Below are 17,813 nucleotides of genomic sequence, written 5' to 3' on the forward strand. Positions count from 1 at the left end.
TTTTATATTTTGCGGGGAGCAAACAAGGGATGCGTGCTACAGTGAGAAGCTATCTGCGCTTGGAGTTATTGTGTCTGCTGGTTTTGTATTTGCCTGGGTGCTTGTGTTGATTTGTGTTATGCTGTGCTAGGAGATTTGTATTGATTTGTGTGTGGGTGGTTGTTCAAATGGGATTTTGTGCTGATCTATTTGGATGTGAAAGTTGTATTGGGGAGTTTGTTTTAAGTTGTATGGATGGTGAATCAACCTTCGAAGAACCATGGCAGTTGAGCCAAGTAATCCACTATCTGTGCAGTCTCCCTCATATCTCTATGAAATTGTTGCATGTAAATTAGCTGTAGACTGAAGGTGGTGATTGTTTGACTTACTTCTGACATCACACGGGTCTAGGACTCTTGGCATGGCATAAATATGTGTCTTACTGTTTATTATATATCGATGCTTACCAAGTGGCAACTGAATTATGTTAGGCTAAATGCTTTTCAGAAAATACATACCTCAGTTAAAACCCTCTGAACAACTAAAATGTATAATGTTTATGTGTTTCACTAACAAGTTTAATCTTAATTTTCTAGAAACTAGGCTAAAATCAACAAGTCATTCAGAGTGTTGAGGCTGGAGAAACTCACTACATAACAACAAGGAGTCCAGTGGCACCTTAAAGACTAAACAGATTTATTTGGGCATGAGCTTTCGTGGGTAAAAAACCACTTCTTCAGATGTTTTTGAGGATACAGACTAACACAGCTACCCCCTGATACTTCACTACATAACAGGAAATTGTGCTTGCCTACAGCAAAAGTTGGTGAGAAACCCTTAGTGTTTCAAAGAGCTCAGCCTAGAAATCACAGATGTTGTGGTCAAAAGAACTGATAACTTCAAAGACAAAAAGAGGAAGAAGCTTTGATCTGGCTGTAAATGAAAAGGTTTTACCACTATTTGAACCTTTGGTAAAAGTGACATAAGAGCTTGCAGTGCTGGTGATATTCCAGAAAAATTAGAATAGCATAAAAATAATTACCTGCATATTATATTTGGGTTTAATGTGCAATAATCCATTGGCATATAAAATTTATAAAAATGATCTATATTTAAGGATCCATGATTTCATGTTCATTTCAAAATCACCTGCCTAGGCTAGTATAGAACTAGTACTGAATTAATTGAACTGAGTTATTAACTCTTGATAACTGTAACTTCTAAAAAAGAAAAGGAGTACTTGTGGCACCTTAGAGACTAACAAATTTATTTGTTAATAAATAAATAAATTTGTTAGTCTCTAAGGTGCCACAAGTACTCCTTTTCTTTTTGCGAATACAGACTAACACGACTGCTACTCTGAAACCTGTAACTTCTCAGTTTCAGTTCAATTTTTGAGTGTTCACAATGTCATCTAACCATCTTCATTCTGCTTTCTATAATTTCTTATTTGCTTTAAAAGTTATTTTTTTCTAATTCAACTCATAAATTTATGATAATTCTCTAGTCTGTTCTTTAGCTAAGAAACAGAGAGAAAAACCTAGCAGAGGTAACTGGTTAATGAAATGGTTTATTCATGGTGTGTTTTTTAATCTCACTATCTCACACAGCAAGCTGGGTTATGATTGGTGTAACCACCATTGCTCACAGCTCTAAAGTCCATGGGATTGCACAGGTGTCAATGAGGCAGCGTTGTGGATATTACTGGGGATGATGTGTAAGAAGGAAACAGGAGACTCGCAGAACCCAGGCTGAGTTTCCTGGGCTGGCACTTAAAAATAAATGAGTTTGTGCTTGTAAACATTAAGCACATAGATCTAGTCACTGCCAGACAATATACGTGATATCCCATGGTGCCATCTCTAGAGGATTACTTGCCACAACAAAATCAAACCTTGTCAGTCAGTTAGTTAAAGACATGCTGACATCTTAAGCAAATAATTCAATTACAAGAGTTTCTTGATGAAGAATGGGCAATGACAGGAGCACAGGACTCTGACACTCCTCACTTTATGTGGAGCAAGATGTTTGTAGGATATCTACAAACTGCCAGGGTTATCTAAAGAGATGGGGTAATAGCCTTTATTGGAGCAATATCTGCTGGTGAGAGAGAAGCTCTGGAGCCACACAGAGCAATTCTCCAGGTATGGGAAAGGCACCCTGAGTGTCACAGCTAAATGCAAGCTGGAACAGATTGTTTAGCATAAGTAGTTAGCACATGTTCTAAGGGGTCATTCAAGGTAGAGAGGCCCGTTAACACCTCTGCAATCATAGGACAAAAAGAGGGACTTAGTGGGTTACACAGATTGTTGTAAAAAGAAAAGGAGTACTTGTGGCACCTTAAAGACTAACAAATTTATCTGAGCATAAGCTTTCGTGAGCTACAGCTCACTTCATCAGATGCATTCGGTGGAAAGCTTATGCTCAAATAAATTTGTTAGTCTCTAAGATGCCACAAGTCCTCCTTTTATTTTTGCGAATACAGACTAACACGGCTGCTACTCTGAAACCTGACAGATTGTTGTAATAAGCTATAAGAACATCAGAATGTCCATACTGGGTCAGACTAAAGGTCCATCCAGCCTAGTATCCTGTCTGCCAACAGTGGCCAATGCCAGGTACATAAATTTAGTATCTCTTGTCCCATTCAATTGTCAGACTGTCTAGAGTGGCTCAGGACTGTGAGTGCCTACCGCAGTGCAGACTGTCAAAAGCAGGGCTGACACTTCAAACTGGTCATGTGTTCAATTAGATTTCACACACACACACACACACACACGCATCTAAGGCAGTGGCGGGCAAACTTTTTGGCCTGAGGGCCACATCGAGTTTCAGAAATTGTATGGAGCACCGGTTAGGGGAGGCTGTGCCCCCCCACTTACTTCTCTCCCCCTGACAGCCGCCCTTCCCCCCCAGGACGATGGCCCCATCCAACCCATCCTGTTCCCTAATAACCCCCCAGGACCCCTGCCCCACCCACACTCCCCAACTCCCTGCCCCCGACTGCCCCCGGAACCCTTGCCCCTGACTGCCCCCGCACCCCATCCAACCCCCACTCCTTCCTGACTATACACCCTGGAACCCCTGCCCCCATTCAACCCCCTGCCATTCCCCGCCCTCTGACTGCCCCAATGCCATCCACCCCCTGCCCCCGACCACCCCCCCGAACTCCCCTGCCCTCTATCCAACCCCCCTGCTCCCTGCCCCCTTACCGCGCAGCACAGAGCACTGGTGGCTGGCGGCATTACAGCCACACCGCCCAGAGCGTTGCGCCGGTGTAGTGTAACAAATCGCTCTCCATAACGGCTACCAGTCACACATTCCTATGTGGCGCAGTTTAATACACGACACCGGCACCATGGCAGGCTGAGGCTGCGCGGAGGGGAAATAATGGAGGAGGGGCCGGGGGTGAGCCTCCCAGGCCAGGAGCTCAGGGGCTGGGCAGGAGGGTCCCGTGGGCTGGATGTGGCCCGCGGGATGCAGTTTGCCCATCTCTGATCTAATGTGAACTCCCATCCAATGAAGTGAGCTGTAGTTCACGAAAGCTTATGCTCAAATAAATTTGCTAGTCTCTAAGGTGCCACAAGTCCTCCTGTTCTTTTTGAGAATACAGACTAACACGACTGCTACTCTGAAATACGTCCCCTTAGACACTCCAGTCTATCTTGCCACCCAGGCAAACTGGACTATGTGATAGCTGGTCATGTTCTCCAGAAATCACAAATATTCCAGTCCCAAGAGACCAGTTTACTGCAACTGAAGGGTGTGAAAGTGATTTAATCAAGAAAGTTTCAGTTCCTCACAGCCAGAAATTTTCAGTTGTGAATGGATCCACTGACTTTCCTGTTGAAAGATCCAGTGTGGAGCTCTGAGAAGGTCTCAGATGAAGTGAAAGCTGTTAAGAAAGTTAAACAGTCCTATAACCAAGTGGCTGTGTTTGGCCAGCTTGTTGGGGAGACAAGGTTGTTGAGAAAGGGATGTCTCCATGCTAGTTCTGTAAGTGAACAGTATGTGGCCCATCCGATGAAGTGAGCTGTAGCTCACGAAAGCTTATGCTCTAATAAATTTGTTAGTCTCTAAGGTGCCACAAGTACTCCTTTTCTTTTTGCGAATACAGACTAACACGGCTGCTACTCTGAAACAGGTCAAGATGGGGGCTCTTAACCAAGAGAGCCCGAATTGCAGCCCTCCAGACTGGAGCGCTGGGAGAAGACCCGATCCCAGTTTGACCCCCGGGGGTTTTGAGGTGGCAAAAGGGCACGGGCTGCATAAACCTTCCCACATGCAGCATGCAAGTGCTATCGACCACCCCCGACCTAAGGGAGGGTGTGAAACTGGAAGGGCGTAAAACTGGAAGGGCCTGGTGTAACTCCCACCAAGGAATGGGAAAGATGCTGGGGCATCCCTGGGAACATTGGTGGATTCGAACTTCCCCAGGTCACCAGCTAAAGTGACCCCGCTCAGTTCGGTCTCAAAGGGGGAGAGATGTGATGAAGCAGGACTGTTCTTAATGTTTCCTCTGAATACTGTGGGGGTGCCTCAGTTTCCCCTAGGCATTTCTTAAGTCTCTAGGTGGTGGGATAAGGGAGTGTAATTGTTGCAGAGCAAAGGGTCAGAGTACATAAATGGCCGACACTCTGTCTCCTGGCAACTGATGGCCTGGGCCCTTCCCCGCTGCAAGGTGAGAGCTAAAGGGTTGGAGAACAAAGGAATCCGGTGACCTCCTGGCCCGGGAAAGGGACAAAGCCCAGAGGAGGAGGGGCTGGAGGGGGAGTCAGTTTGGGGCTGGCTTAGGCACATGGAGTGAAGTGCAGATGTGGTTGTCTGGCTCACCGCCCCCCAAAATGGACCCAGCTGAGGGGTCCTGTTCTCTGCACCTACAAACTCTGTCTTAGACCATGTTCCTGTCATCTAATAAACCTCTGTTTTACTGGCTGGCTGAGAGTCACGTCTGACTGCGAAGTTGGGGTGCAGGACCCTCTGGCTTCCCCAGGATCCCACCTGGGCGGACTCACTGTGGGAAGCGCACGGAGGGGCAGAGGATGCTGAATGCTCCAAGGTCAGACCCAGGAAGGTGGAAGCCGTGTGAGCTTTTTGCCCTGCAGACAGTCTGCTCACAGAAAGGAGACTTCCCCAGAATCCTGACTGGCTTCGTGGGAAGCAGTTCCAGAGCATTGCCCAGGGACTCCGTGACATGAAGTATCATTTGAAAATGAATAATTTGCTGATTATTATTGTTCTGGTAAAATATGTGTGGCAACATTGAAAAGCTGTAAGATTCTACTGTATAAACATTACTGAGACATGTTCCAAGTTTAGAAAAGCAGGCACAAACCAGTTCCTCAAAGACAAAAGGTAAACTGACGTCTCAGCCAGATTTCAACAAAATCAGATGGACTATCACCTGGTTATGCAGCCATTCTTTGGCAGGAAAAAGACTGCGAGCAAGGAATTTGCATTTTGGCAAAGAAACAGATGGAGGTTCCCATCCTCCCAGACTTCTTGTCTCCTGCACACCAGCTGGAGATGATTTTTGAAGAAAAGGAGAGCTATAAGAAAGGGGGATAGATGTCCCAAGATATCTCTCCCTTCGTCTCTACTCACGGCATCAACAACACTTGAAGGAGAAAGGAAGCATCACTGGACTAGGGCGGGATCTTGGCTGAAGGGACTTCAGCCAGTCAGACTGCTACAGCATGTGGTGAGAGAAACTTTTGCTTTGTAATAATTAAGCTTGTTAAGTTAGGCATTGGATGCATTTTACCTTTTATTTCTTTGAAACCAATTCTAACTTTTATGCCTCATTACCTGTAATCACTTAAAATCTATCTTTTTGTAGTTAATAAACTTGTTTTATTGTTTTATCTAACCAGTGTGTTTGGATTGAAGTGTTTGGGAAACTCCATCTGAGATAACTGAATTTGTACACATCGTTTTCCATTAATGAAGTGATGGACTGTCTATGAGCTTGTGTTAACCTGGCGTGTGCGGGGCAGTACAATGGGTACATTTCTGGGAACAGCCTGGGACAGGGAGTTTGCTAGTGCTGCCCTGCAGTATAATTCCAGAGTGGCTGGCCGGCTACAGCACTCTTGCACTACAGCTGGGAGTGATTTACATGCTGGAAGCTCTGTGTGAGCAGACCAGGGGTGGTTGCTCTCACAGCAAAGCAATGTAAAAGCACCCCAAGTTAGAGAACTGAGGGGACACAGTTGTCCAGCAGTCCAGACTGTACCCTGGGGAATGTCACAATTACCTCACCCACCTTGTCTCTCTAATATCCTGGGATCAAGACGGCTACAACTACACAACATACAGCAGTGGGTTACCTAGGGCAGTTTCTCGCCCTGTGGGTGGAATCTTCAAGTGGGTCTTACTTCACTGATTGAAAACAACATTCTGCAAAATCGCCAGGTCACTAGAACACAGCAGGAGGGAAGAGAAGTCAGGACAGAAGCATCTCTTTCCCCTCCTCCTGCTGCTTCCCCACCTCTGCTTTGCCCCCTACTTCCAACAAACTCCAGCAATGGGAAGATCTCTCTTTCCCCACTTCTCCAGCCCAGACAGTGCTCAACTCTGGGGCGGAGGTAGCACCATTCTAGAGGCTGTGGTGCCCACACTGCAGTCTCTGGATGCAGTACTTTCGTGGAGCTGAAAGCTTTGTAGGTTAGGTTAGGTTAGGGAGATGAGATGAGATGAGATGGGGGGGAGGGGGAAGGAAAATATCCCCAATGCAGCATCCCCCAATAGCAGCCACCAACCCTCACAAGCACTATAGCCCTCATCATTTCCATCACCCACTCTACAGTGTCCCCCAATGTTTCTTCTCGTGATCCAAATCACACAATCCTGTGCAAAAGGGTCACTGTATGATCTGGAGTCATTTCAGATGAGTGACAGTGACAGATCCAAAGAGGTTGAGACTCACTGCTCTTTGAAAGGCCATCAGCATACCTCTTGCCTACAATGGCCTAATCTGCATATGTAATCATGATAATTGCACATGCACATTACCTATTGGACTGGAAACATTGTGTGTGAACTGTTTGCTTAATCTGTTTAAAAATGAGATTCTAGTGCTTGATAAAAATCATTTTATGTGCCATTGAAATGCAGCCACCTTGGAGTAGAACATAACAGTCTTCAGACAACCTATAGCATCTGTCATAAATATAAAGGGAAGGGTAGACATCTTTAAAATCCCTCCTGCCCAGAGGAAAAACCCCTTTCACTTGTAAAGGGTTAAGAAGCTAGGATAACCTCACTGGCACCTGACCAAAATGACCAATGAGGAGACAAGATACTTTCAAAAGCTTGCGGGAGGGAGAAACAAAGCCTCTCTCTCTGTCTGTGTGATGCTTTTGCTGGGGACAGAACAGGAATGGAGTCTTAGAACTTAGTAAGTAATCTAGCTAGATATGCGTTAGACTCTGATTTCTTGAAATGGCTGAGAAAATAAGTTGTGCTGGAGGGAATGTATATTCCTGTTTTTGTGACTTTTTGTAACTTAAGGTTTTGCCTAGAGGGATTCTCTATGTTTTGAGAATACATAAGGTATTTACCATCCTGATTTTACAGAGGTGATTCTTTTACCTTTTCTTTAATTAAAATTCTTCTTTTAAGAATCTGATTGTTTTTTCATTGTTCTTAAGATCTAAGGATTTGGGTCTGTGTTCACCTATGCAAATATCAAGCCTTCCCCAGGAAAGGGGGTGTAAAGGTTGGGAGGATCTGGGGGGGAAAGACGTTTCCAAACGGACTCTTTCCCAGTAATATACCGGTTAGACGTTTGGTGGTGGCAGCGATAAAGTACAAGAGCAAAAGGTAAAATAGTTTGTACCTTGGGGAAGTTTTAACCTAAGCTGGTAAAAGTAAGCTTAGGAGGTTTTCACGCAGGTCCCCACATCTGTACCCTAGAGTTCAGAGTGGGGAAGGAACCTTGACAGCATCTGTACACAGCACTTTGGAAAAGGAAGTGAGGAAGCCAGTTTCCAAACAGCAACTGCAGGGGGGAATTTAGGGAGGCAGATTGTATCTACCCAAGTTGGAGTTAATATCCCCATCTCCTGTGAAAGATATCTGGAGATCTTTGATAATCAGGACCATGGTTTTAAGTCTTTTCTGAATGAGGATATGTTAGTGAATGTTGGTAAACAAGTGTGTGAAAAGGGGGCTATAAGTTCAACAATAAAAATAAGAAGAATGCAGTATTTACTGTGTGCACACGTGCACTGCCTCCCCCAGTCACTCCAGGGGCTGAACCAGTTCCAGAATAAGGAAGATGGGGCTAGAGTTTGTTCCAATAATCCCCATCCTCAAATAAACCAGTGATATAAATGAGCTCTCCCCTACCATCTATTGATTAACTGGAGCAAAAGACCCCAGGAGCAGACTGTATTTGTCTAAACTTTGCGTGGGTGATCAACAGACATCTCTGCTTTGCCAAAGTGATTAATTTTGACTGTTTTCGGTTAAAACTAACTTCAGTATTGGACACAGGGCAAGTGAACTGCTGTTATCCTTACTGTCTGACTAAAGCACAGCAGAACTGTACTTAGTATGTCCTAATTGAAGGTGGTCACCCTAACGGTAACGTCACTCACTAAGGGTGTATGGGTGAGAGAGAAAGTGAGATGCTGCCAAATCCAACTAAAAGTTTGTGTGTGGGGGTGTGGGGGACAGGTGTTCCTACTTGGTGGTGTAGACTCTACTGACAGGGTCTATGTGCCATGTGATCCTTCCTCTCCAGTGTTTAAAGACAGAGCTGGTTAGACTCAACTGAGAGTCCTTGTGTATTCCCAGGGATGACCAGAGCTGCAATCACTAGTAAGCTGGGCTAGGGGGCTAAGCCTTAGACCTGGTGTGGGTGAGGTTCCCCACTAGCCAGGGAAATCACTGAGAGCTGAAATCACAAAGGGTTGGTCCGGCGGGTGGAACCTCAGAAAACAGCAAACAGCTAAAAGGGCAGTGGCAGTGATAAGCAGCATCAGCAGCTGCGAGTGATGAGCAGCAATGGACGCAGAGGTAATGCTCCAGCCCCACCACCTTGGGGGCAGGAGGTGAACCCCCCTGAATGTAGCCCCAGACTCTGGGACTTCGCTGACCTCAGACAACAAACCGAGTGTGGTACAGTGAGTGAAAGCGGGAGAGGCACATTAAAGGGCATTCATCTGTTGGACTTTCACACCACAAGATAGGAAACTTAAGGCAAAGGACACTGCCAGAGATATTGTAGGGTGGGTGTTTATAGAGCCCTTCAAATCCATGGATATCCGCTTTATATCTGCATCCGCAGATGCAGATATCCACAGACCATTTTTGCAGATCGCAGATCAGATGTGGACACAAATTTTGGATCTAGAGCCCTGCAAATCCACAGATATCCACTTTATATCCACAGATTATTTCTGAGTCTCACCGATCAGATGCAGATACACATTTTGTATCTGCGCAGTGCTCTAGGTGTTTACTTACTGTTTGCATCATTTTGAATCATTGTTTTTGTTAATTCGGTGTTCCTTCTCCTCTTAGTACAGGTTTTCTCTTGTTATATACAGGTTCAGTGCTTCCCAGGGGGGAAGTATTGCCTCATAGAGGTGCCATGGGCTGGTGTTTAGTTTTTCCAGGTTTCTGGATTGTGGCTCAAGTTAGCTTAGTTTTGTAATGTTAAGAGGAACTCCGAGATATTGAACCAGGCCCTTGTGGCTGCTGACTCCACATGGCAGAAGGGTTACACCCACATGTGACTAGAAAATGGTCAACACAGACTCCCTTTCTTCTCTGGGCACACACCTTTATCTACTAATACTCTTTCCCAGTGCTCTCTAAAACAAGACTGCCCCCAGGCACATCTCCATCATCAACAAAGGCCGGATGGGCTCACACTCTCCTACCTGGAATGCTGTCTGGCTGTTGTAGTTACGAATCTCTTTGCTTGCACCACGGAACAGGAGAACCCGAGCACAACTCTCCTAGGAGAAGAAAATCAGAGAAGAAAGAAGGAAATTATTAGCACTGATATGACGGAAGAAGTGACCTTGGTTCATTCAGGAGTGGAGAGCTCCCTATTGCAAGGATGAGAAATAAGGTAACAATGTCAGAATTTACTTCTACAGCCTTAGATCAAGTCTCTACAATTCCACGTCTCCTGACTCCATCACGGCTTCAGGTGAACTGCCCTCCTGCCCACCCACAACCCAGACAAGCTTCATTTCTCCAAATACCCATTTAGCATTCAGAGCCACAGTGGCTGGAAGTGCTCCCATCATAAACTGTGCCTGGGGGTGGCGGGGTGCTGTTCCCCATAATCTGGACATGTTCCATCCCTTTCTACCTTTTTGGGGATGCTCTGCTTCTGTCAAAACACAGCACAGTTTAGGCAATATTGTGGTGTTGAAACCAATGTCCTTCCATCCCTCCCATAAAGGCTTACATTCCCTGGGGACAGACCCCTGGACAGACCAGTCTCCTAGCTGTAGAGTTAATGCAGCTGCCGCCCCACAAGCTATAAATCGTCCGTAATGTAACACTATCTGTTTAAGAGTAGCAGCCGTGTTAGTCTGTATTCGCAAAAAGAAAAGGAGTACTTGTGGCACCTTAGAGACTAACAAATTTATTAGAGCATAAGCTTTCGTGAGCTACAGCTCACTTCATCGGATGCATCCGATGAAGTGAGCTGTAGCTCACGAAAGCTTATGCTCTAATAAATTTGTTAGTCTCTAAGGTGCCACAAGTACTCCTTTTCTTTTTGCGACTATCTGTTTAATAAGAAATAAACACAACATATCATTTCTTGTGCCTGGGGTCTTTCAGCCACCTAAACAGAGGAAACTGAAAACTCCATTTACAATAGGCAACAGAAGGAACAGAATCTTGGGGAAACCAGATTCTAAATCTACACAGCCCAGTAAAACAACCAGGGGAGGCTGGTCCTGACGGAGTGGCTACCGAGCTCCATCTGTATGCAAGAGAAATAGAGAATCACATAGGTCTCTCACCATACGCCAGATTTCCCCTGCACTGATCTCAGTTACCAAGACAGGACATAGGGCAGAAGAGGTGCCCGCAGATTGCCTGGTTCCATCATATTTAAAACTTCAAATATTGGTCAAAAGGCCTTGAGGGCACTGTTTTGAGAACTGGCTGCCCAGGCCTGTCTCCCTGTCAGCCTTGAAGCACTTCACTCCAATGGATGGCATGAAAAGTGTGGAACATATTGTACCGAGCAAGCTCTGCTGCTCCCTCTAGGGAGTTCCCCCGCCAGGCTCTTGTGTGGTCAGCGTTGGGATCACATTAATGTTCTTCCCAAAGCAGCCGGGACAGCAAGAGGACACACTCTGCAGGCAGGAAGGCAAGACACCATTGCGACGATCTTCCCTGATGGGCTTTGTGCTCTCTCAGCAGCAGCAGGCTCTCTGGCCACATGCTGCAAGTCTTGTTCTCTCCAGCTGAGGAAAGGGCATTGTTCAGGTCAGATGAGACAGACATATTGGTGGATGTTATCAGCATACTGTCAATAATTAACTAGATTTTCAGTTTTCAGAGGGGTAGCCGTGTTAGTCTGCATCAGTAAAAACAACAAGATTTTCAGTGTCACGCGATGACTTTTTGAGTAAAGGCTGCACTATTGCTTCCTTCAGAGCAATGTGTAGCCTACCCTCTAAAATCTTCACAAGCCAGGGGCCCATCACTTTTCCACTGGGCTTCACCAGCCAGCAGGGGCATGGATCCAAAGCACAGGCTGTGGGATGAAGTTCTCCCAACACTTCCAGTTCCTCAGTGAGCATCATAGCTGGGACTCTAGCAGAGAAGACAAGGCTTTTGTTCCCTGAAGACCCTGCTCTGCCAGCCCAGAAGCAGACAGCTCATTCCTAATCTGACCAGTTCTGTCCCCAAAACAAAAGTAATTTCCTCACACCAGGAGAGACTCAGACCAGCTACCAAACTGAGAAAGTCCAGAGTTAACCAGAGTATCTGGTACAACATACAGGCACAACGTAAGAGTTTAAAAACATCTTTATGCTACAACTGAGACTTCCGCCATTAGTGCTCTAGCCATGTTCCTACTCATTTCATTTACTGCAGATCATCCATAAGCCAGGGTGACCTATGAGAATGAAGCCAGCAAAGAGGGTGCCTAGGGCCACCTTATCAATGGTAGAAGACAAAGAGTATTATGGTGTCCTAACAAAACACTGAAGGAGTGGTCCGTCAGTTTAACAAGATTCTCCTAAGCTGTCTGGAACCTTTCTGGTTCCACTGATCTCCAGGGATGGAGGCCCCTCTTCTCAGTAGGAGAGATGAGCCCCAATCTCAAAGCGGAGGAGTACATGATCAGTCCATGGCACAGGTTAAGGTCTGATTGCCTCACCTCCAATCCCAGTCCAAAACTAGGTCCAACATGTGGCTAGCTGTCCAGGTCCAACCAGTAAATACCTTGGATGTGCCTATGGTCATCATGGTGGCCAGGAAACCTGGATGTGCAGTAGAAGATTCATCTTCTTTATTCAGACTGAAGGGATCACTCAAACTCTGCGTTCCCATAGCCATTGTAACAAGGAATTCAACTGCTGATGAAATGACTTAGCAGGGTGAGCAGTGCACTGAAACCAGTCCCATCTTAATGCCATGTCAAGATCCACATACTGACTGGACACCCTGCCAGACCAATTTTGGACAGGGAGACTTTCTGCACTGTAGGCTGGATACATTCTGCACAGACACACCTCCTCCTAGCTGATTTTCCTGGATTCATGAGGTACCAAATATCCAGCTGGTGACACCTCTGCCAGGACCAGCCCCGCCGCACCCTCCATCCAGATTGTGGCCATGCACAGGAAGCCAGGGATGTTCTCTTTAATTAAATTACCGAGAGCTGATGATTTATTTCCCCCTGACTAAGCATTAATCATCATGAACCAAAGGCCAGCAGCCTTGTCTCCCAACAGCATTCCCTCTTGAGAAGGTGAAACCAAAGAGGAAAAAATTAAATATCCTGCTCCTGGTTTACACAGTTTCCTTACCTATTTATTACCATGTACCACCCTTCTAACTACTACAGGGACTGAGGAATGCAGTCGCCTGCAATCAGACCCCATCCTGGGCCTCCACATTCCCAGCGTATAGCAGCATTCTTCCGTCTTCTCAGGCCATGTCTACACTACGAAAGTACTCTGATTTTATAGAAGTCGATTTCTTGGAACAGATGGTATAAAGTCGAGTGCATGCGTCCACACTAAGCACATTAATTCAGCGGAGTGCGTCACAGTACCGTGGCAAGTGTCGACATTCTAAGCGGTGCACTGTGGGTAGCTATCCCACAGTTCCCGCAGTCTCCGCTGCCCATTGGCATTCTGGGCTGAGCTCCCAATGCCTGATGGGGCCAAAATTTGTTGCGGGTGTTTATGGATAAATGTCATCAGATCAACCCTCCCTCCATCCATGAAAGCAACAGCAGACAATCATTTCTCGCCCTTTTCCCTGGATTGCCCGAGAAGATGACATAGCACAGCAAGCATGGAGACCGTACAGCTCACGCAGTAGTTATGACCACTGTAAACATCTCGCGCATTATCATGCAGTTTATGCAGAACCAGCACCTGAAAAACCAGGAGAGGAGGCGACGGCAGCGCGGTGATGAGGACATAAACACAGATTTCTCTAAAACCACGGTCCCCACCAATTTGGAGATCATGGTGTTAATGGGGCAGGCTCATGCTGTGGAATGCCAATTCTGGGCCCGGGAAACAAGCACAGAGTGGTGGGACTGCATAGTGTTGCAGGTTTGGGATGATTCCCATTGGCTCCAAAACTTTCATATTCGTAAGGGCACTTTCATAGAACTTTGTGACTTGCTTTCCCCTGTCCTGAAGTGCAAGAATACCAAGATGAGAGCAGCCCTCACAGTTCACAAGCGAGTGGCAATAGCTCTGTGGAAGCTTGCAACACCAAACAGCTACCGGTCAGTCAGGAATCAATTTGGAGTGGGCAAATCTACTGTGAGGGTTGCTGTGATGCCAGTAGCCAACGCAATCATTGAGCTGCTGCTATCAAAGGTAGTGACTCTGGAAAACATGCAGGTCATACTAGATGGCTTTGCTGCAATGGGATTCCCTAACTGTGGTGGGGCTATAGACGGAATGCATATCCCTATCTTGGGATCGGACCACCAGGGCAGCCTGTACATAAACCACAAGGGGTACTTTTCAGTGGTGCTGCAAGTACTGGTGGATCACAAGGGACATTTCACCAACATCAATGTGGGATGGCCGGGAAAGGTTTATGATGCTCGTGTCCTCAGGAACTCTGGTCTGTTTAAATGGCTGCAGGAAGGGATTTACTTCCCAGACCAGAAAATAACTGTTGGAGATGTTGAAATGCCTATAGTTATCCTTGGGGACCCAGCCTACCTCTTAATGCCCTGGCTCATGAAGCTGTAGATAGGCACCCTGGACAGTAGTAAGGAGCTGTTCAACTGTAGGCTGAGCAAGCGCAGAATGGTGGTAGAGTGTGCATTTGGACATCTAAAGGGTCGCTGGCGCAGTTTACTGATTCGCTCAGACCTCAGCAAAACCAATATTCCCATTAAGAAAAGGACACGGCTGCTACTCTGAAACCTGTCAATATTCCCATTGTTATTGCTGCTTGCTGTCTGCTCCACAATCTCTGTGAGAGTAAGGGGGAGATGTTTATGGTGGGGTGGGAGGTTGATGCAACTCCCCTGGCCACTGAATACGCACAGCCAGACACCAAGGCGGTTAGAAGAGCATAGCAGGAAGCGCTGCGCATCAGAGAAGCTTTGAAAACCAGTTTCATGACTGGCCAGGGTACTGTGTGACTCTTCTGTTGTTTCTCCTTGATGAAAACCCACCCCCTTGGTTGCATCTAAATTCCCTGTAAGCCACCCGCCCTCCCCCCTTTGATCAGATACAAAGCTGGGAGGTATTGCCAATTCAGAGAAGGATCGGGATATTATACAGGAGGATCTGGATGACCTTGTAAACTGGAGTAATAGTAATAGGATGAAATTTAATAGTGAGAAGTGTAAGGTTATGCATTTAGGGATTAAATAACAAGAATTTTAGTTATAAGTTGGAGACGTGTCAATTAGAAGTAAAAGAAGAGGAGAAGGACCTTGGAGTATTGGTTGATCATAGGATGACTATGAGCTGCCAATGTGATATGGCTGTGAAAAAAGCTAATGCGGTTTTGGGATGCATCAGGAGAGGCATTTCCAGTAGGGATAAGGAGGTTTTAGTACCATTATACAAGGCACTAGTGAGACCTCAGCTAGAATACTGTGTGCAGTTCTGGTCTCCCATGTTTAAAAAGGATGAATTCAAACTGGAGCAGGTACAGAGAAGGGCTACTAGGATGATCCGAGGAATGGAAAACTTGTCTTATGAAAGGAGACTTAAGGAGCTTGGCTTGTTTAGCCTAACTAAAAGAAGGTTGAGGGGAGATATGATTGCTTTCTATAAATATATCAGAGGGATAAATACAGGAGAGGGAGAGGAATTACTTCAGCTCAGCACCAATGTGGACACAAGAACAAATGGATATAAACTGGCCACCAGGAAGTTTAGACTTGAAATTAGATGAAGGTTTCTAACCATCAGAGGAGTGAAGTTTTGGAATAGCCTTCCAAGGGAAGCAGTGGGGGCAAAAGATCTATCTGGTTTTAAGATTCTACTCGATAAGTTTATGGAGGAGATGGTATGATGGGATAATGGGATTTTGGTAAGTAATTGATCTTTAAATATTCAGGGTAAATAGGACTAATCCCCTGAGATGGGATATTAGATGGATGGGATCTGAGTTACCCAGAAAAGAATTTTCTGTAGTATCTGGCTGGTGAATCTTGCCCATATGCTCAGGGTTTAGTTGATCGCCATATTTGGGGTCGGGAAGGAATTTTCCTCCACGGCAGATTGGAGAGGCCCTGGAGGTTTTTTGCCTTCCTCTGTAGCATGGGGCACGGGTCACTTGAGGGAGGATTCTCTGCTCCTTGAAGTCTTTAAACCACAATTTGAGGACTTCAATAGCTCAGACATAGGTTAGGTTTTTCGTAGAAGTGGGTGGGTGAGATTCTATGGCCTGCGTTGTGCAGGAGGTCGGACTAGATGATCAGAATGGTCCCTTCTGACCTTAGTATCTATGAAAAAAAAAAGAGCTTGCTTGCAGAGGAAATAAAGTCACTATCATTTAAAAAAACATATATTCTTTATTAATTGATTATAAAAATAGGAAGATAACTCACAAGGTAGCTTGAGTGGGGTATGGGAGGAGGGAAGGAAAAGGCCACTTTAAAACTTCTTGAATGACAGCCTTCTGTTGCTTGGGCTGTCCACTGAGTTGGAGTGGTTGGGTGCCCGGAGCCTCTCCCACCACATTCTTGGGCATCTGGGTGAGGAGGCTATGGAACTTGGGGAGGAGGGAGGGCGGTTAAGAGGAGCTGCAGCGGCAGTCTGTGATCCTGCTGCCGTTCATGAACCTCCACCAGATGCCGGAGCATGTCCGTTTGATCCTGCAGTAGCCCCAGCGTTGCCTCATGCCTCCTCTGATCTTCCTGCCGCCATCTCTCCTCACGTTCATCAGCCACTGTCCTGTACTCTGCTATTGTATCCCTCCACACATTCTGCTGAGCTCTGTCAGTGCCGGACGATTGCATGAGCTCAGAGAACATTTCATTGTGCATGCGTTTTTTTCGCTGCCTTATCTGAGATAGCCTTTGGGATGGAGGAGGGAGGCTTGAAACATTTGCAGCTGCTGGAGGAAAAAAAGGGAGTGAAGATACATTTTACCGAACAATGGCTATACTCTTTCACGGTGAACAACACTATTCACATTACATAGCACATGTCATTTTGGTACAAGGTCGCATTTTGCATCCTATATTGAGTGCCTGCAACTTTGGTTTTAGAGATCACACATGCAGTGCCAGGCAATAGAATTCGGCTTGCAGGCAGCCATGGTACGCCATAGTCTTTCAGCTTCTGCAACCTTCATAACAGCAGCCCCCTCCTTTCCCATACCAAGCAAAGCCCATTTGGTTGGCCATTTAGTGCTGTGGTTTTCCTGTTAACGTGCAGCAGCAGAAACCAAACTAACCCCCTCCCCGCCCATCCAATTATCTGGGATGATTGCTTTACCCCTCACACCACCGCGTGGCTGGTATCAGGGAAGATCCCTGCTAGCCAAACGTGAACAGCTCAGCGCCAATGCCCCCCCCACCACGTGGCTAACTGTGGGGAGGATTTCTTTTCAGCCACAGGCAAACAGCCCAGTAGGAACAGCCACCTCTGAATGCCCCGTTAATTAAATTACCCTATTTCAACCAGGTTACCATGAACGATATCACTCTCCTGAGGATAACACAGAGAGATAAAGAACGGATGTTGCTTGAATGCCAGCAAACACCGGGACCATACGCTGCCAGGCTTTGTCATGCAATGATACCAGCTTACTTGCTACTAGCATGGCATGGTAAAGTGTCCTACTGTGCAGGATGGAATAAGGCTGCTCTCCCCAGAAACCTTCTGCAAAGGCTTTTAGAGTACCTCCAGGAGAGCTTCAAGGAGATGTCTCTGGAGGATTTCTGCTCCATCCCCAGAAACATTAACAGACTTTTCCAGTTGTTGTACTGGCCATGAATGCATCCCAAGTCCTCAGGGCTACTTAATCATTAAAAAATGCTTGCTTTTATAACATGTATTATATTTAAAAAGGTACACTCACCAGAGGTCCCTTCTCCAGCTTCGTTGGGTTGGGAGGGTATTTCAGTCAGGGTGATAAAAAGATCCTGGCTGTCGGGGAGAACGGTGTGCTGTGTGCTC

At 46.2% G+C, this 17,813-nt stretch overlaps 1 protein-coding gene across 2 annotated transcripts in view; it reads right to left on the bottom strand.

Annotated features, from left to right (window-relative positions):
• The window catches only part of SHANK3 (SH3 and multiple ankyrin repeat domains 3), a 695,549-nt gene that overhangs the window by 467,193 nt on the left and 210,543 nt on the right, over positions 1-17,813 (bottom strand). For both annotated transcript variants that reach the window (XM_043500373.1, XM_043500369.1), the window contains exon 10: positions 9,873-9,950. In XM_043500373.1, coding sequence (XP_043356308.1) covers positions 9,873-9,950 — 78 coding nt within the window. The remainder of the gene's footprint in view (positions 1-9,872; positions 9,951-17,813) is intronic.

The sequence above is a fragment of the Dermochelys coriacea genome, chromosome 1 (assembly GCF_009764565.3).
Source record: "Dermochelys coriacea isolate rDerCor1 chromosome 1, rDerCor1.pri.v4, whole genome shotgun sequence".
Lineage (NCBI taxonomy): Eukaryota > Metazoa > Chordata > Testudines > Dermochelyidae > Dermochelys > Dermochelys coriacea.